At 35.6% G+C, this 21444-nt stretch overlaps 1 protein-coding gene across 1 annotated transcript in view; it reads left to right on the top strand.

Moving 5' to 3' along the window:
* CLTC (clathrin heavy chain) overlaps positions 1-21444 on the top strand; it is a 77163-nt gene that overhangs the window by 7021 nt on the left and 48698 nt on the right. Inside the window, exons 2-3 of the mRNA XM_044676045.1 lie at positions 18631-18838; positions 21103-21371. Coding sequence (XP_044531980.1) covers positions 18631-18838; positions 21103-21371 — 477 coding nt within the window. The remainder of the gene's footprint in view (positions 1-18630; positions 18839-21102; positions 21372-21444) is intronic.

The raw sequence follows: 21444 nt of genomic DNA, 5'->3' as shown, positions 1-21444 counted from the left end.
TCAAAGTCAGAGGGTAAGGGTTTTAAAAAAATAATAATGACAACTTTGATATAATAAATTATTTTGAATGGCAGTTACTCAGGGCTGTGCTTTGGACAAATGTCAGGAACTCCCAACAGCCTGTTGGGTGAAGATAATAGGGCTCCAAGTTGGTCTATATTTGAACAGAGATGCTGGTAGAGAGGTGCAAGGTCAGGCTATTCCACATTGAAATCCTTATAAATCCTTTATAGAAAAGGTGATGGAAACATTACCAATACAGAAGGAAAATAGACTCTCTTACAAGTGATATAACTGACAATCTTGTCTACTTGTATTTGTGTTCATAATATGCATTATTGAGAGAAAAGCTAACCTAGTCAATTTCCAGTTTGTTTGCTTTTTTAATAATTTTTTTTAAAATTTTAAACCCTTAACTTCTGTGTATTGACTTATAGGTGGAAGAGTGGTAGGGTAGGCAATGGGGGTCAAGTGACTTGCCCAGGGTCACACAGCTGGGAAGTGTCTGAGGCTGGATTTGAACCTAGGACCTCTCATCTCTAGGCCTGGCTCTCAATCCACTGAGCTACCCAGCTGCCCCCTGCTTTTTTAAAATAAAATGATAGTTTCCAAAAGAATCTATGAAACCCACATAATGATTCTAAATAGACAGAAAAACTTTGTTTTATTAGTATTTTACAAATGCCCTTCTGAAAGGTGTTGTTTTGTTTTCTCATAGAACAGTGAATTCATAGCTTAATATTCATATGTAGTCCTTTGTATGAAATAAGGGCACTGTCCCTCAATATAAATTTAGCTGAAGCTAATATTTAGATACTTAACTCCTTACAGTTACTAAAACAGTAAATTAATTCTTGATGCTCCCTCCATTCTTGGCCAAGAGCCCATTGTTAATATCCTCAAAGCTTTAATTACAATGTTTATTAGCCTGTGATGCAAATCCTGTCTTTCATACCAGAGAACCTACCTGACTTTGTGATATGAAATTTCAAATTTTATCTCTCATTTTCTATTAACCTAATATATCTTGAGTGTATATGACCTGAATTTAACAAGTTAACCTAAAAAAGATCCGTTGACCACAGTGACCAAGAGAACTTCATGAGCAAGATAGATTCCATTAGCATAGGGATGAGATCTAATATACATAGATATGCACAGTTGGTATTTCCTGTTCTTTAGAACAAAAAAAAAAATTAAGAATTACTTTATTTGGCAGGAATGCGGCAGGTCATTGCAGTCATTGAGATGATTATTTGGTTTTCTTTCTTTCCTTGATGAGGGAAGAGTATGAATAGAGGCATATCATTCAATCAGATCCTGACCCCCAAAGCAAACTTCTCTCCTCCACCCCCTATACCAGGCCAGGTTCACCCAGTGTGACAGATTAATTACAAACCTATATGGAAAACCAGGACAGAAAAATACTTCTTTGTTCTAAATAATCAGGTAAATAAGATCTTTTAAGTTTTTAGGGGAAAGCAGTTTTTAAGGTTTTTTTTTTCTTTTTTTGGAAGGAAATTATTCCTTGAAAAATTTATTTTTAAAGAAATGAGATTTTTAAACTTGAAGGAAGGGGGGTTGGGGGAGCAGTTAGGTAGCCCAGCAGATAAAGTGCTAGGCCTGAAGTTGGGAGGACCTGGGTTCAAATCTACCCTCAAGACACTTTCTGGCTTTGTGTGTGATCAGTCACTTAACCCCTATTGCCTAGTCCTTGCAGCTTTTCTATCTCAGAATTCTGAGTTTAAAATTTGGATATAAAAAACCCCCAAAACCTTGAGGGAAATAATTCCTTTTTATTCAATCAGCATACATATATTGTAGTGAAGGGCTGATTGTATTTAGAGATATAAATCAAACTTATTAGTTTTCTAGCTACTGAGTTCTCATTGCTTTTAGCTGACATAGTAGGAGCTACAAGGTTATAATCTTGATAAAATTAGAATGCTGAGTCTTTTGAATGTCTAGCTCTATGGTTTGTTATGCCATTTATAAAGAGAATTATTATTTGTTAAGTAGTTTGAAAATGAAAAAAAAATGTTTAATTATTAAGGCCTTTTTTGTGTACTAGGAACTCGATTGTCCTCTCTCCCTACCCATTTCCTCCCTACCCCACCCTTTGCTAATGTTAGCAGTGTGCCAATACTAGCTGTGAGGCATGATGGCTGTTTTGGAGTTCTTTCTCTACAATTGTTAGGTCTTGGGGGCCTGTGGTGAGAGATTTTTAGTTTATGTAAGACTTGTGAAGCATATGAAAAGTTCCTTTTTGGAGAGAAAGAAAATGATTAGTAGTATTTGGAATTATTTCAGAGCCTTATAACCTGTATCCTAACATTTCCATGTAATTTTGTCTTTTGAATAAATACTCTGGACCTTTTTACATCTTCCTTTTCCCTTAACTTTAGCTTCACATCCTACCTACTTACATCCATAAACAAAAAAAGCTACCAGCAAACCCCAACCTCACTTAGTCTAATCCCCTTTAGCTACTTACTGTCTTTATGTATTCCCAGAAAGAGCCTGCTAAGGTATCATGAAATACAAAGTATTATTTTGGTGTGACATTTTGGAAATATATGACAGAAGTAAAAATAATTGAAACTACTTAACCTCCATTTTAATTTAGTATACTAAAGGATTTATGCTGTTTTAATAACAAAAAGCACTAAACACTCAAACATAGCACCTTGCAAGAGGATAGGTCATTAATGCATGTACCTTGAACATCCTTGAATGAATGTTTGAAAAATACAAATGGGCCAGACTCAAATAATTCAAAGATCCTTGACTTGAACAACCAGAGACATTCTGGAAGTGCTGGGGATAGGCAAAGAGGCCTGAGTGCAAATGCACTGTGTGACCCTGGGCAAGGTACTGTAGCATCTACCTTTCAGAATGGTTGTGAGGAACAAATGAGATAGTATTTATAAGCACAGTGTTTGGCACATAGTAGGCACTCAGTAAATTCTCCTTTACTCTCCTTTTTAAAAATGAGGAAATTGAGGTCCACTGAGGTCATGGTTAATAGTAAATATGAAGAGCCAGATCTAAACCCAGATGCTCTTGCTCCAAATCTTGGGCGTTTTTCCTCCACTTTTCCCTCAACACTATGAACATTTCCATCTTATCAGGCTCTTTCAGAATTTCTCTCTCTCTCTCTCTCTCTCTCTCTCTCTCTCTTTTTTAAATATTTGTTTGCTTAAAGTCCTTACCTTTCATCTTGGAGTCAATACTGTGTATTGGCTCCAAGGCAGAAGAGTGGTAAGGGCTAGGCAATGGGGGTTAAGTGACTTGCCCAGGATCACACAGCTGAGAAATGTCTGAGGCCAGATTTGAACCTAGGACCTCCCGTCTCTAGGTCTGGCTCTCAATCCACTGAGCTACCCAGCTGCCCCTAGAGTTTGTCTCTTGCTGGCAATAGCCTTTAAGTCTACAAGGTCATATCTACATGATGAAGTTTTAAGGCATAGGACTTTAGAGGTGACTAGGTGTCTTTGTCTCCCTCATACCTCTCTGTCTGTGTCACCACTAGTTGAAGACAGTCCTATTTCTCATTAGAACAACGGTGGGCAACCCTTTTTGGCCGTGAGAGCCATAAACGCCTGCGAAGGAAATGGATGGAGGCGAAGGAAATGGATGGAGGCGGAAGTGGCTGGAATATGGGGTGGGGGCTGAAGGGCCCCCTGGGGTGCATCCTGGGGTCTGGAGGTGAAGCCAGATATGGCTTGAGAGCCATACGTTGCCCTGCAATAGAAGAATATCCTCTTTTGGTTAAGAATATGTAATGACTACACTTTCCTGCTAAATTCTTCAAACATATTCTCAAAGATTTTGGTCTTACAACTTTAAACATATATCTCTCCTCTCTCCCTCCCCCTCCCCTCTCTTTTTTTTTTCCCTTTGGTCCAGACCTGTGGATAGGGAGATAACTTGGTGAGGAAACATTCTCCTGATGAAACTCATCAACTGTTCTGTGGTTGTGACTTGCTCTGGGTTACACAGTGTCAGAGGCAGGTAACCCAGGCCTTCCTGAATCAAAGGCTAGCCCAGCCCTCTATTCACTGTGCCATGCTGTTTCTTTTAAAATGTTTTATAGGAGTATAGAAACAGTAAATTACTTGAAAATAACTGACTTCTTATCATGACATTTTTGTCTGAATAGAAAATGAATATGTTAACATTACCTTGATTTTAAGTTGTTTTAACATCCGATAAGAATTATTTTAGATGCCAAATAGGAAGACATAGGTACTAGTCAAGAAATCTACTTAAAATTATTTATACTAAACCTATAAGGAAAATCTCATGGTGCATACAAAGATCTAACCAAAAGTTAAAATTGTGTAGTCTGAAATTTGATTATTTTTTTGCATGTAAACACTGTTGAATTGATTTTGCTTTCCTCTGCAAATTCGTATCAGTGGTTTGCCAAGCTGTATTTCTCCTTGGCTTCACTTTAAAAAAAAAAATCCAAGTTAAAGAATCGAGCCATAGAAATACTATTGTTATGGGACTTTTAAATTTAAGAACTTGACTTTAAAATTAATTTAGAATGGCACTTAATACATTTTCCTTAGATTATTTAGAGCTCTGAAGGTCTTACAATCCTCAGTAGAGCTCTACTTTGGTTCTTAAAAAGATTGTTTATACAAGAAGGACATTAGAGTAGTTATCTGATCTTTAGGCATCTCAGGTACTACTTACTCTGTGAAGACTACCCTGATTCTCTAGTGGGGTAGTGGCTTGATCTCCTCTGATTATTTTGGGTTTTTGGAAACGTTTTCCCTCTATTACTATAGTATACTAGAGAACAAAGATGGTTTCATTTGTTAGAACCTCCCAGAGAGCCTTACACTTGTTTGGTACTTAATAAATAATTGGTATTAATAAATTACTACCAACCAAGTGGCTTTATATGGAGGCTTTAATAGACTCAAATAATTAGGCTTGATGATGTGATTTTTATGCAAATATGAAATTTCTTATAGGCTTGGCAAAATTACTTTTCTGCTCTTTATAGTTAGGCAGGTACCTAATTTTATTACCTGTTATGATAATTGCTTAGAAATTAAGCTTTCCTTTCTATTTATCAGGCTCTTTAACAGGTACTTGAATGTTTCAACAGCCAGTTTGGAAAGGGAGGAGTAGTGTGATGGTGGAGAAGGAGGATTTCTTAGAGAAAGCAAATTTTCAGTCATTTGTTAACATCTGAAGCTTTTATGACATCTCATCATGTTTCTTAATCGTGCCACATCACTTTAATAGTTCTCCTTTTCTCTCCCAGATTTTGGGTGAATTTCAGTCATATTGTAGGAATTCTTTTCACTGGTTATTGTTGACAAAGTAGGCAAAAATATAGTATTTTTTTTCTTAGTGGCTTTTGAAAAATCTGACAATACTTGGAAAGAAGCATCTAGGTTTCTTAGAATAATAGACAAAAACAATTATTTCTCAAAAAAATCTTTGACCTCTAATTGTACATGAGTATATTCCTTAAAGATATTCAGTTTCTCTGGACAAGAGTAAAAGCAGCAGAATATTTGATAAGGTGCTATGCTTGTGAATTTGCATTTTTAGTTCTGTTGAATGGTTCATGCCTTTCCAGTTTCCTTTGTAAGATGAACTGCTTCAAAAGAAAGAATATAGAATGGGAACAAGTTTAGTTGAATGCTGCTCTCATATCAAAATTCAGCTGAACAGTATGCCCCTTACCTAACATTGTTAAGTCAAGGAATTAAAGGTTTCATAAAGATAAACCTTTGAAACCCTTTCTGCTGAGAACAATGGTTGATATCCTGTTATCCCCTGAATTTAAGGAATGCTGCTTTCTCAGCACTTTTCTTCCCTTCCTTTGGAAGAACTCAGCAACTGTAGTTTCATATGACAGAATCTGCTGACTTCCAGGAAGAACTCAGTGGGTTGACTATTGTCAGCACATTTTCACTGGAAGTTATAGTCAGTTTCCTGTTGGAGAATGTTGCAAGGTTATGAAATGGAACTGTGCGAAATTAACTATATAGAATAATTACTTCAGACACAGTTACCTGCATTTTGATATTCCATTAGGTTACCATGTCTTAAAACCCTGAATTAAAATGTAAAGAATTCCAAACATTAAATGTTGAAGAAAAGGTAGTATGGTGTATTAGAATTGACCTCTTAAGTCATAATTCATCTTGTCCCTGACACATAATGGCTATGTGAAAATCATTTAACCTATCAGTACCTAGAAAACTCTTGTAAGCCTATAACTTAAATGGCAGATCTGCATATGTCAAAGTAATTTCTACTGGTCAGTTTCTCATACCGATGAATTCATTTCTGGATCAAAAAAACCCCCCAAAAAACAACAAAAATCCTTACCTCTGACCATTTGAGTTCTGCTGTATTTAGAGCTATTTTCATGTCTTTATCAAGAATCAAAATTACTTTTTTTTTCTTTGCAGAAAACTTACAATAGCGGAAATGGCATTGTGTGTAATTTCGAAATAGTTATACATAGTTCATTTGAGCTAAGCCAACATTTCCTTTATATTTGAACTATCCAGGCAGAACAAAGAGGAAGGATATTAAAAAATGTAAAGCCTAGCATTAATTTGTGAAACCATCAGTTCATTTCTTAGTAACTGTCACAAATGCAAGATGGGTACAGTATTTAAGCTAAAGCAATGAGTCATTTGAGTTCTTCCCTAGTATTTCTATGGATATTTTAAAGTTTTAGAAATTGCTTTCCAGGAACTGGTACAATTACAGTAAAGCTGTTTTCTGATGACTTTACTTTTCAGATATGATCATACACGACTTAAGTGCCTCTAGTAGAAATCATTACCCTGAGCCATTCTGCTTAGTTAGCACTACAATCTTAACTATGCCATTTGTAGATACATAAATCTGAGATTGAATGCCAGGAAATGCCTACCTGAGTTGTAGGAAGAAACTTTTTAAATTTTGTAAGACACAAGACTAGAAAATATTCATTTATCAGAACTTAGCATATGTGGTATCCTTCCATAACCCCACTTAAAGGGATAATCTTAAACTAACTTCATGATGGATGTTAGTCATAACTAAAACTGTTCATATATTACTTTCATCCTTGAATGTTGCAGTAAGATGTTTTCTTTGCATAAGAGTGGATTCTGTGACCCATCAGTTTATAGATACTTTTCACAATGGTTAATTAAGAGTTGAGGTACTGCCTGTCAGTCCTGACCCCCTCCCACTCCCCAGGTGTTTCTCAGTAGACCAAAAGTCTTTAAAGTAGAGATCACAAAGTATCAGGAATATTGTGGGACTTGTCTTTATTCCAGTACTCTTTGTCCTGGATAAAACTCCCAGTCTTCCTCCTGCTGAGCCATAATTAGCCTTTAAGGACAATTAACACCTAAGCATTACCTAGCACCCATTGTAGGAGCAGAAAAATCCATATGTCCTGTCCTGAAGATCACTTTGTGGCCATGGGAAATGGCATTTGGAAGGTAGGCTTTGTGATTTTTATTTAGAGTAGGACAGAATAAATTACACAGGATGACTAGGAATGGATAGTTTATATAATGTTCCTTTCAGATCTCATTATTTACCTACACCTTTTCCTAACTTCCCAATTACTGTGAAGACCTTTTGTTTACTAGGTTCACAGTTTTGGTGTTTGTCCACTCCTTTCTTCCTCACTCTGTTACCCACTTGTCAAATTTAGTTGTTTATACCTCCATAACATTTTACATCTCTCCCCTTCTTTCAGCTTAGATGAGCACTACCCACCCTGCTGACTTGGATTATTGCAAAAGCTTTTTAATTGGTTTTCCTGTCTCTAGTCTCTCCAGCCTACCCTCCACAGTTGTCAAAGTGCTTTTCCTAAAATGTGGGAAAATGTCATGTCACTTTCCCACTTGATAAACTTCAGTAGCTCTCTATTAAATTTTCTTATCATATATTACTTCATCTTTATCTCACTTTTTAAAAAACGTTTTGTTTGATGGTTTGTTTGTGGTAATAGATATATTTATGTTTGTATGTGGTAATATATATAAATAATTTGCAAGTAAAAGTATACATATTGGAGATGTGTGATAAATTTGGAGATGACTGTCATTTAGTTGAGCTAGTAACTTTGTTAGGATGGCCTGTGTCTTTCAGATCGAGGGCTAGAAGATTCCTTTTAGAACTCTGTTTTTTTTTTTTTTTTTCCCCTAGCAAACATTAGGCAAACTAGAGAACAAATTTTGGAGTTGCTTTTCTATTTTAAAAAAGGCTAAACTTAGGTAGGGAAAACTGAGTTTATGATTTAGGATGGAGATATACAAGAAAATGTCCTGGATTTAGAATTTAACAAACAAATTTTAACAAGTAGAGATTCAAAGAATCTGTATTTACAGGTACTTGAGATACCATTTAGCATTTTCTTCGCCGTTCTTATTTAATTTGAAACTCACATATGAAATAGATAGGTCTGGTTATATTAATATCTTTTGTTTGCTTAATTTAGAAGCAGTGTTGACTTACTGAAATTAGAAAATATTGGGAAGGAAGAATTTTTTAAAAGACTGTCTTGAACATAATCTAGAGCAAAAGCTGCTGCTAAAGCTTTTCTTCTGTTTGACTACCTTTTTTTTTTTTTTCCAATTTTTAGCTTTGTAGTGGAAAGTTTTCCAGTAAATTTTGTTTTGCCTGTAAACTTCTTATGTCAAACATCTTCAGAGCCATTTAAAAAAATATTGGAGCTAAAAACTTAATTGGCATGATTGAATTTGGGAAGCATTAGAAATATGATTAAGCAATAGGAAATATGATTAGTATTATTTTGGCTGCATTACACTGACAGGAAATCAAAAACTAGTAACTATTTAAAATTTACAATCTTTCTTCCACAAGGGTGGTATTTCAGAAAATTTGGGAAATGAAGATAACAAATTTAAGTACATAGAGATTACTAACCTGTTATCACTTGTCATAAAACCAAGTGAAATTCACACCCACATCTCTAAATAAACATTTTTAAACAGCTGAACTCAGCAGATAATAAAATATTGATGTAAAGACTATGTAAACTTGATACTGTTTGTATTTTTAGTATAATTATTATATAACTGCTGTAGTTGAGCTTTCAGCTAGAAAGATATGTGTCTTCATTAATAGCCTTCAGTTCAACAAGCTTTTCTTAAATTCCTACTGTGCTGGGAGGAGTTCTTCCCTGAAAAAGTTTACATCCTGTTGACAGGAAATATCTACAGGTAAATAAATACAAAATACATACAAAGTAATTAGTTGTATGTGTGGGGAAGTTGAGGGTCTGAACTCCTTAATAAGCAAGGAAATCGGGAAAAGCTCTTCATAGAAGTTGACACAGTTTAGTAGAGCCTAAAAGGGGTGCTGGGGACTTCAAGAGGCAAAAGTGAGAAGGGAGAAATTTTCAGACATGTGAAAAACTGTGTCAGAGATACAGAGAACAGACATCCATATCCTGGGGAATGTAGGCTAGCTTAGGTGGAATGTAGAAGGTATGTAAGGGGGAGTAATATAATTGACCTGGAAAGGTAGGTTGAAGCCTGATGACAAAGTTTTTAAAATACCAAACATAGGAGTTGGCATTTTATTCTAGAAATAATAGGGAATCATTGAAGTTTCTTGAACCAAGGGAGTGACATGGTTATTTAGAGCTTAAGGGGGAGGCGGGTCTGCTAGAAGATATTGATGTGGTTCTGTTAGGCCATGAGCGTCTCTGCTATATGGTAACAACTGTCTTGCTTATAACATGCTAGGAATGTTGGGCATGGTGAAATGCTTCTTTTTAGGAGGAGAGTGAGAGTAGTCTTGATAGAATTAACAGGGAACGTGACTTTCATGAAAGCACTTTATCTTTCCAGGACTCAGTTTTCTCAGTTGTAAAAGGAGGCACTTGAACTAGATATCCTCTAAGGTTCCTTCCAGTTTTTTATCTATGATTCAGAGATGGAGCAGTCAGTGCTTAGGATAGCTGACTTGTCAGAAACTGAACTAAGCTGAGGCATACATTTCAGCATTGACTAATTGAACATGTCTTCCTTATGCTTCTCTATCATGCTAAAACTGAGAAATAGTTGATTAATAATATAAATATGGCCATAGCAGGCGCCACCCCCGTATGTCTGTCCCCCCTCAACCGTTCACCTCCTCACCCCCCCCTCCCCGGACACCTTCCTATTAGGAACTTTGCTCTTAAGATACTTGGTCTCTTTATACTTTGTTTCTGGGATATTGCAAGGAAGCCACAAACATTTTTTTTCTTATCTATTGTTTTATATACAGTTCCTGGAAATAGTTTGGAATTATTATATGTGCACTGTGAATATAGTGTTGTCTGTATCAGGCCCAGAGAGACTAAATCTCACTTAAGGGTCACACTGACTGTTAACAGGTAAGATTTGAATCCAAGCCCTCTGCCTTCAAATCCTAACACTTTTCCTGTTTAGGCTCCCCACTGAGCTAAGGAAGCTGATTATTTTGTTTGAAGTAGTTTTAGAAAACCAATGGTGGTATAGATTAGGGAATAAGTTTATATACAAATAGAGTTTCTGAATTGAGTACAAATATACAAGATGACTTGATATAGAGAGGCAATTTATCTCTATTAAGTGAGGTGTAAAACAGATACATGAATGCCAATATTATGTATTCGAATGGGCAGCTTATTCAGTTGATTCAGTATATGTGTCTTGGACAGGTAAAATGAGTGGGGTTTAAAATTGAATAGGAAAAAAAGAGCTAAATTATATTTGGGAATTTGTATAGTGCTTACAATAATTCCAAGTTGTTCTCTGACGTGTGGCCATCTGTTTAATAGCAGTGATCATTCAGTGATTCTACATGTCTATATATCATAGAAGACCACAATTTTGGAAATATCAAAATTGCAATGACCCAAAAAAGACATGCATAGTGGGCATAAGACTACACAGCATATTGCTAATAATGACTTGTATGCGAGGTAGTATAAAAATATCTAGGAAATTTGTATTTGGGAAAAGAAACTTAATGTGTAGTGAGAATTAAAAGGTAACAGATGGATAGATAGTGTGCTACTGTACTGCTACCCACAGTGTTAAGGCTTCAGCATGTTGGGTAGATCTTTTGCAGAGAATTTATGGAAGGACTTGGGCAAGAATCACACAGGATGAGAAGGTCTGGCAGAGTTGTGATCTGTACTCTTGGAGATTCATTGCAAATGTAAGTTTCTCAAAGAATTATCATACATAAGCCCATATTATCTTCTATGTACTTGTGAATTCAGTGGAAGAAGTGGGAGTATTATTTTACACATGAATCAACTAGGCACTGAAGTCTAAAGTCAAATTTCTGGATAAAGAGCTAGAACTTAATTTTCCTGAAGTTCATCTATAAGCTCTTTCTGCAGGAAACATTATCTGGCATCTCTAAGATACCTCCTAAGAGTAGAAATATACCAAATCCTCAAATAATAGTTTACTATTTCTGCTTTTTAAGCAATTTAATGAATCATGTTAAAGGCTTACATTGTGCAAGAGCTATGCTAGACATGGGGATATAAGGACAAAAAAATCCTTGACCTCGGAAAGCTTGCCTTCTGTTGAAGTGTCTAGCTGAGAGCTTGTGTTGTTTGCTTACCCTTCGTGTGTTTTATGATTTCTGGGTGTGTTCATTATAGTTTGTCACTGAACAGTTCCATTCTTTGTGAAAGTTCCTTTTGGGACTGTGGGTAATTAGATAGTGTGTGACCACTTGGCATAACATTTTCTATCTGCACATAGTGAAATATCACAAGGTCAATTGTACTAGAAAGAAACATTCAATCACAAATTGAGGGCTGGAAAATAGGTACCTTTGAAGTCATTGAGTCCAGCCTCCTTATTTTGTAGATGAGACCTAAGAAGGTTAAGGATTGCTCTGGATCACAAAGCTTGAACATACCCGACTAAGGTCTTCCTTTTTCCAAGTTGAGTGCTTGCTTGTTCATTAATGTCACATGAATAGGATAGGATACTTAGTTATGCAAATCTGTTTCACAGAAATCAAAGATTTCTTTCATTTCTGTCACAATTGCTTCTTTGGCTTGGGGCTTGTTTCATTGATAATTGTTTAAAGGTAAATTTTCTAAGCAAAAATTCCTTAAATATAGGGGTGTTGAAGCAATATTTATTTTTATCAGCAAGCATTTGATAAATATTGTATTCCAGTTACTGCTGGATGAAACATGAATGAAATATGACAACTAATGGGGGGGAATTTTTTTTTATAACTATTTCAGGGGTAGCCAAGTAGTACAGTGAATAAGAGTACTGCGCCTGGAGTCAGGAAGACCCATTTCTCCTGATTTCAAATCTGCCCTTAGACATTTACTTGTTATGTGACCCAGGTCAAGGCACTTAACCTTTTTGCCTTAGTTTTGTAATGTGTAAAATGATTTGGAGAAGGAAATGGCAAAACCATTCCAATGTCTGTGTCAAGAAAACCCAAATGGGGGGGGACAGCTAGGTGGCTCAGTGGATTGAGAGCCAGGCCCAGAGATGGGAGGTCCTGGGTTCAAATATGGCCTCAGACACTTCCTAACTGTATGATTCTGGGCGAGTCACTTAACCCCCATTGCCTAGCCCTTACCACTCTTCTGCCTTAGAACCAATACCCAGTATTGATTCTAAGATGGAAGGTAAGGGTTAAAAGAAAAGGGGGGATGGGAAAGAAAATCCAAATGTGGTCATGAAGGGTCTGGCATGACTAAATAACAACAAAATTGCAATATAATTTGTTTCCTTGGTAATCCTATGTATTTTGTTTTATACATTTTAAAACATTCTGGGAAGAGTCAGATTGCCAAAGGGCAATAGCACATAATTAGCACAAAATTTAAGACTAGAAGTTTAAACTGCATTTTAGAACTTGATAGTACTCTGTCTTGTTCATTTATACATTTATGAACTAGGTTTTGGTTTTATAGTCAGACTAAAAAAAAAATTCCACAGGATCTCGAATGAATGAACTATGATTTGTATGGACACCACACCTATTTAAGGAGTGGTGATCTTCCAGTTGTATGATGGCCACCTACTGAGAGGTGTGGTTTCTATTTGCTTACACAAGTAGCAGTGGTCAAAGTTTACATGAATGTAGCAATATTCAGTTGCTGGTGTTATTCTTTAGACTGCCTTTTAGAAAATCGAAATCAAAGGCACATTCTTTATATATAATTCTCACGTTGCTCCCCCCCCCCAATAACTATTACAACTACTGCTGCTGCTAACTACAGAGGCAATATTCCTCAGTAAATAGAGAATTTAATTTAGGAAGACGTGGGTTCAAGTTCCAATTTTGATTCATATTGGCTATGTGACCTTGGGCAAATCACTTAACCTTTCAGTGCTTCTAGTCTTTAAGACTACAAGTTGAAGAAACTGTCTTGATTTTAAGTTGAGGGGGAGAAGAGGTTGGTATATATGAGGATGGCAGAGAAATATGTGAAACAGGTTATCATTAAACCTCATTTGGTCAAATAGCTATATGGTGTTCTTATTCCCATTGTAACTTATTGGATTTCTTGTTAAATAGCAGAATAAAAATTCAGGAGTTGACTTTCCTTTATTTTTTGGGGGGGGAGTATAATAGGAGAAAAGAGGCTATATAGTTTATGGGTTGAAAATTCTACCTGGCTTACCTTAAGGCAGAATAAAATTACATTCACTCAACTGTTTTTTTCTAGCTTAGCATAAAAAATTGTGAAACTTGACTTTCATAGTTCAGGCAAATATTTGACGTGGACATTCAATGAAGGGTAAAGTGTACACCTTGCCTTATTGAAGTAGGGCTTAGGAGTATTACATGAATTTTGTTTTTTAAAGTCTTATCTTCCATCTTAGAAACAATACTGCAAGGCAGAAGAGCAATAGGAGATAGGCAGTGAGGGTTAAGTGACTTGTCCAGGGTCACACTGCTAGGAAGTGTTTGAGGCCAGATTTGAACCAAGGTCTTCCTTTCTTTTAGGCCTGACTCAATGCACTGAGCTACCTAGCTGCTCCTGTTATGTGATTTCTTTTTCTTTTTTTTTTTTTTTAAACCCTTAACTTCTATGTATTGGCTCCTAGGTGGAAGAGTGGTAAGGGTGGGCAATGGGAGGGTCAAGTGACTTGCCCAGTGTCACACAGCTGGGAAGTGTCAGAGGCCGGATTTGAACCTAGGACCTCCCATCTCTAGGCCTGACTCTCAATCCACTGAGCTACCCAGTTGCCCCCTGTTATGTGATTTCTTAATGACAGAAGAAAAGTTCACTTTTCAGATGTTGTTCTTGCTTAAGCATTCTTTGAGATAGGTAGGGATAGTTTTTCCTACCTATTGAATTAGGAAGTGAATGTAGCTATGCTGGTAGGTGCTGACACTCATTCCTAAAGCATAGGAGAAATATAATCCAACTAAATCTAGTGCTAAATGGAAATAGGACATAAAGTAAAGTGATAATGGCTAATATTTATATCACTTTTTGCGTTATGTTGTTTCATTGAAGTCTCATGATAGCACTGTGAAGTAATAATTACCCTCATTTTATAGATGAAGAAACAGAGGCTCTAACTTTGACTTTTTAAAATTTGTATTTTTCTAGTTATTAGTAATTAGAGCATTTTTTCATATTGTTGAGGTTGTTGGATTTCTTCCTTTGAAAACTGCTTATTCACGTCCATTGCCCATTTATTAATTAGAGTATAGCTCTTTTCTTATATATATCTACTCTATTCCATATGTATATTTTTATACATATCTGCTGCAAAGATTTTTTCCTAGTTTCCTGCTTTTCTTCTAATTTTAACTGCATTAGTTTTATTAGTGTAAATTGTTTTTAATTTTATATAATTTATCCATTTTGCCTCCTGTGAACCTTCTATCCCTTGTTTGCTCATGAATTCTTTCTTCATCCATAGATTAATAGATAATTTCTTCCCTGTTCCACAAATTTGCTTGTGATATATCACCCTTTTGTCTAAATCATGCAATTATCTTTATAGTATGAGATAATGGTCCATACCTAGTTTCTGCCAGATTATTTTCCCAACTATTTTGTTAAATAGCAAGTTCTTGCCTCAATAGTTTGGATCTTTGGATTTATCAAAAACTAGGCTACTGTATTAATTTGATTCTGCATATTATATACCTAATTTGTTAAATTTCTCTTTCTTACCCAATACCAAATTATTCTGATGATTACAGCTCAGAAGTATGTTTTAAATCTGAAACAGACTTCCTCCTTCCAAAATTTTTTTAATGATTTGCTTGATATTCTTGGCCTTTTGTTTCTCCAATGAATTTTGTTACTCTTTTTTCCTAGCTCTATGAAGTAATTCTTTGATAATTTGGATGGTATAACACTGAATAAATAACTTTAGGTAGATTTGTCATTTTTATTATGTTGGCTTACCCTACCCATGAACAGTTAGTATTTTTCTATTATCTAGATATTTATTTGTGTAAAGAGTGCCTTGTATAAAAATTGGTTTGCTATTTATATAATTCTTAAGTGTGTCTTGACAGGTAGACTCCCATGTATTTTATATGATATGTAGTTATTTTAAATAAACTTTCTCCTACTGTCTGTTCCTATTGTATTTTGTTGACAATATAGAGAAATGCTTGGTAATTTGTATGGGTTCATTTTTATATTTTACAACTTTATTAAATTGAGGTTATTATCTTGTTATCTACTACTACCCCAACTCCCCTCAAAAAAGTTGCTCTGGCTTCAGTATTCTTCACTGGTCCAGATAGTTGTTAAATATTAGGTGATTGTTTCCTCCTTCCTTCTATAATATATTCATAGTTTAGAGCCACATGATTATTACTTCATTGAAAGCACCCTGGAGCTTCCTTCTTAGGATATTTCATTATTTCTATTCCTTTAATAGGAATATACAGGCTTCAGAAATGAAAGGGTTAGGGTGGGACATTGTATAATTAAAATAATGTCCTCCTTTTTTGGTCTTAAGATCAGAACAGGTATAAATATGGCTGTTTTCATGACTAATTGATTTATGGAATCAGAGTTGCAAGGACCTTAGAGGCCATCTTGTCCAATCCTTATCCCATCAAGTCCCTCTAAAATGAACTTCTTATTGAATTTAGGACTTTACAGGGAGAGTGAGTCCACTAAACTCTTTAAAAAATATTTTAATAACAAATTTCCACCTTTTTTCAGTCATTTGATTTATATTATATCTCTTTCTCCCTGAGCCCACTACTTCTCAAAGCAGTTCATTCCATGCTTGGATAACTCTCATTGTTAAGAAATTTTTCCCATGCATTAAGACTAATCTTGGAAATCTAGTACCAAAATAATGTAAAGGAAATGGATTTAGCTAGAGTGATAATTAAATGCTGTAGAAGTCTTCAAGTGTCCCAACATAGCATCATCTTATAACTTAGTTATAACATAACTTTTCACCCTAAACATAATAGCTAGAATTTATATAGTGCTTATTATGTGCCAAGTGCTTTGATAAGCATTGTAAGTTATCTCATTTGATCCTCACAACTACTTTAGGAAGTAGGTGTTAATATCTCTATTTTACAGTTGAGGAAACTGAGGCAAGTAAAGGTTGTGAGGCAAACAGAGGATACATAGCTAGAATCTGAATCCAGTTTTGAACTCAGGGCTTCCTGCCTCCAGACTCAACACTCTATCCACTGCACCACCTACCTGCCTTACATTTAAGTGGCTCTCCATAACCAGCCAATGTTGCTATTTATTTTTCAGTCCAATTCTTTGCGATTCTGTGGACCAAACTGTCCATGGAGTCTTTTCAGCAAAGATACAGGAGTGGTTTGCCATTTCCCTCTCCAATGGATTAAGACAAACAGATGTTAAGTGACTTTAACCAAGGGTTATACCACTTACAAGTGTCCAAAGCTAGACTCAAGTCTTCCTGACTACAGGCCTACTGCTCTATCCACAGAGTTATTAGCAAGCTGCCACTATATTCTCATGCAAATTTTTTTTAAATTACATTTCAAAGCTAGTGACACATCTCTTAATCCCATAATGATCATTTATTTGTTCGTTTGTTTAAGTCCCTTACCTTCCACCTTCAATCAATACTGTGTATTGGCTCTAAGGCAGAAGAGTGATAAAGTTTAGGCAATGGGGGTTAAGTGACTTGCCCAGGATCACACAGCTGGGAAGTATCTGAAGCCAGATTTGAACTTAGGACCTCCTGTCTCTAGGCCTGGCTCTGAGTCAGCTGAGCTACCCAGCTGCCCCGTGATCATTTATTTTGAGTGCCTAGTGAATATCATTTCAGATTCTTTACCAAGACATACAAAGATACTAGACAACCTCAAAACACCTTACTTTTCCAGCATCTCCGTGTATACCATGCTATAAAGAAACGGAATTATTTTAGCATTCTCCAAACTCAGTGATTTCTACTAATGGAATTTTCCTTGCTCTTTGCTTTCTCACATCTCTGCTTTTTCTGTATTTTTTAAGATCTTTCTCAAGTGTTTTAGTTTTCCTTGATCCAGTTAGTTGCTTGTAATCCTTACATTGTTAGATCACACATGATATTTTGCCCCTCACTTTTTTATGTGAGTTTTGTACTATATCCAGAATACACAAAAGTGAGGTACTTGCCACAACTAGATTGTGAGCTTCATTAGAGCAGGTAATTTTTTTCAGGGTCTCAGGCACATAGTGTTCTGTGCCCATAAACAGTTACAGGTTTGAAATTGCAAGAGAGCCAGAGGATATGGAGTTTCTGCAAATTATACTTTATTTTTTGGAAAGAAAAATTGTTGACTACATATTCCAAAGTATCTTCCTTAATGGCAAGCAATATATATAAGTACCTACTTTATTCCATGTGCTGTGCTAGATGCAATATTAAAATAACAGTACCTTCTCTCAGGGAGCTTATATTCTGAGGGGAATGAGGACAACTGCATGTATAGAAACTTACAAAACAGATACCATGTATCCTGAAGGGAAGGCCTTATTGTTCTGGGCTGGGAGTTAAGACAGATTACTTAGCAGGGCTTAATGTAAAACCATAACTGCTAACTTTGGTATATTGACTTAACTATTTCTGATTTCTAGTTGGGTATTTTAAATTCTGTGTTAATTTTATATGTGGAACTGGATTCAGTGTTATGTAGATTTTGTAAAGCAGAAACCATTACTACCTTTTGTTTCTAATTACCTTGATTTGTGTAATCAGGGCAGCAGGATTTTGTTATTGTTGTTGTTTGGTCATTTCAGTTGTATCCCACTCTTCATGACCCCATTTGGAGTTGTCTTGGCAGAGATACTGAAGTAGTTTGCTATTTCCTTCTCCAGTTTATTTTATAGGGGAGGAAACTGATGTCAGCAGGGTTGGTTTGCCAGGTTCACAAACTAGTGTCTGAGGTCAGATTTGAATTTAGGAATATGAGTCTTCCTGACTCCAGGTTTGGTACTCTATCCATGATACCACCTAGCCTGGCCTGTGGCAGTGGTAATAACTATGTTGAAAAACTGTTATGGCTCCTGACATTTTAGAATATTCAGTTAAATATCTTTTTCTGATTACTTAATAGTTACAGTGGTATTTTCTATGTCATTATTTTTTGCCCTATTGTTCTCTGTTAATGGACCTGTCTTTCTTTCAGCTCCAGAATCTGGGTATCAACCCAGCAAATATTGGCTTCAGTACTTTGACTATGGAGTCGGACAAATTCATCTGCATTAGAGAAAAAGTAGGAGAGCAAGCCCAGGTGGTAATCATTGATATGAATGATCCAAGTAATCCCATTCGTCGACCAATTTCAGCTGACAGCGCCATCATGAATCCAGCTAGCAAAGTGATTGCATTAAAAGGTATAATGAACCAATTTTAATATTTAAAATTCTTACCTTTGAAGATATAAGCTTAGTATTTGGGCTTTAGGTTTTAATGTAGTGTATTTGTTAAATTTGACAAAAATGATCTAGATTGGCAAAGATTAAGCCTAATGTTAAAATTTTACCTGTTTGTGGACTGCTAAGATTCCATGAAATATGATTTTTAGCTGCTGTTCAATACAACTGTGTTCTTATTCAAGTATAGATGGGACTAGATGATTTTTGAGATCCCAGTCTAGTTCTGTTAAGAGAGTCTTGTTTTAAGACCTTAAGATTTAGAATAAAATATAGTGGAATTAGCTGTCTGTATAATTAGACTGAAATACAAGCATCAGTTTTAATATCATGAAAAAGCAGAACATTGCCATTGATACCTTCATTTGAGCCACAATGTTTAACTTTCTTCAGAAACTAAGGCCATTTAACTGGATTTCATACAGAAGATATTTCAAAGCTCACAGAATTGATACATGTAATGATTTAATTCAACAGTCAACTTGGCAATGTGGAAGTTGAATTTCTTCATCCTATGGTTGTAATTAGTGTTACTGATTAAATCTAATTAGCTACGTACTCCCTAGTTTCTTCTTCAGTTCAAAAGACCTTTCTGAAGTTACCTACTCTCTGCAGGTTCTAGGGGAGATACAGAGTCTAGATGAGTCACTGTCCCTACCCTCAGAGCTTATGTTCAAGTGCCTTTTGAAGGTACTCAAATACTTTTATTAGAATACTTTCTCTAACTTTAATGTTACTATTATATTTTTTAATGCTTTCTTATGTGTATGCAGATGGTGAGTTCTCTATTTAGATTGTATTAGTTATTGTCCTGTTCTATGAAAAGAAAATGTAATGAGTTGAGAAGGTTTCCAGAACTCATTACTATAGCATAATTGATAGGCACTTCTATTAATTTTTTTTTTCCCTACTGTTTGAATGAAATCTCAAGTTCTGTATGAGGGAGAAAGTAATGTCATTTCAAGGCACTATTTCCTACATAGCTAATTATATTAACTTCAGGCTACTTTTTATAAACAGGACTATAACTATCACAATTTTTCCAAGTCTGGTTTTTGCCTTTAGTGTGCTTTGCATATTGTGTAGGATGGAAATAATATTTATATTTTTGGGAAAGCTTTTCCCTATGTGGTTAGATGGCAGCAAGTACAAAACTATTTCTTGTTTCTCTTGGGAAAATAGCATCTTATAGGAGCCAAATATTTTCTGGCCCAGAAATGTGGTCTCATATCTTAGCTGCTGATTCTTATCCTTAACTTCTAAGAACTTTGTTCTGATTATATATACATATAACTATACCCCCTCCCCCCAAATATATATGTCTAAACTAAGTTGTCTTTGCTTTTGGGAGACCATCAAGGCTCTCAAACCATACTTTTAAATATGAGCCCTTATTCTGAAACCTGCAGCTAGCTCTGGGCACATTTCAGACTCAAGGCACATTTCTTCCTTCTGGGACTAAATGTAAGCTGTCTTATTGGGGTGAAGCTTGAACTTTATTCTTGCCTCCAGTATATTAACCATGTACTGTGACCTTTTCTAACCCTTTAGTATATTTTACCTTTCCTTGCATTTCTTTTTTCCTTTTCCCTTTGTAATTTAAACCAAGTAGATGTAGCATGAATTCATTTTCTTGATATATGAGTGACAAGGCAGAGTTTAAGTGGATCCTCTTTTCTTCAAGAAGCAGCTTCCATAAGTTTGTTCAGAGGGAGTATGCCTATCTTACAAAGATCACATGTGTCTTTACACATACGTGTTCTGCTTAGTATACCTAGAACTAAGTAGTTATCAGTAGAAAAAAATTGGCTTCCAATCACAGTTATAAGATTAACCTGTTTTCCATCCTTTTGTCAGAGTGTTGTGCTTTGTTAGTGTTGTCTCAATTCAAGGCTTAGATGGCTACATAATCAAGATTATTAGAATTAACTAGGATGGTGATCTTTATTTTTGTCTCTTATATTGCCTTTGGAAAGTTAACTTTGTCAATACTAAGCTAAAGCATAAATACCTTAGATAAAGATAACTTACTGCTCCAGATCTCTTCTGTAGTGTTATAGCCATTAACTCTTTAATATTATTTTTGTGATGAATTTAATGATTCTACAACTAGTGTTAGTGTGATAGTACCTCTTCAGCTGGAGGTGGTGTGAAGATGCAGAAATTACAAAGCTAGCATTTATGCTGAACCTAGGTTGTTAAATCTACCTTTTTCTATTTTAAAGCTGGGAAAACACTTCAGATATTTAACATTGAAATGAAAAGTAAAATGAAGGCTCACACCATGACTGATGATGTCACCTTTTGGAAATGGATCTCTTTGAACACTGTTGCCCTTGTTACGGACAATGCAGTCTATCATTGGAGTATGGAAGGAGAATCTCAACCAGTGAAGATGTTTGATCGCCATTCTAGTCTTGCTGGTTGCCAGATTATCAACTATCGTACAGATGCAAAGCAGAAGTGGTTACTTCTTACTGGCATATCTGCACAGGTACTACTGCTTTATGTAGGTTAACGAGGAATAGATATTCATTACTCAGAAGTAAATTTCAAAATAAGCCTTC

The sequence above is a fragment of the Gracilinanus agilis genome, chromosome 4, assembly GCF_016433145.1.
Source record: "Gracilinanus agilis isolate LMUSP501 chromosome 4, AgileGrace, whole genome shotgun sequence".
NCBI lineage: Eukaryota > Metazoa > Chordata > Mammalia > Didelphimorphia > Didelphidae > Gracilinanus > Gracilinanus agilis.
This window is presented reverse-complemented; position numbering and strand designations above follow the sequence as displayed.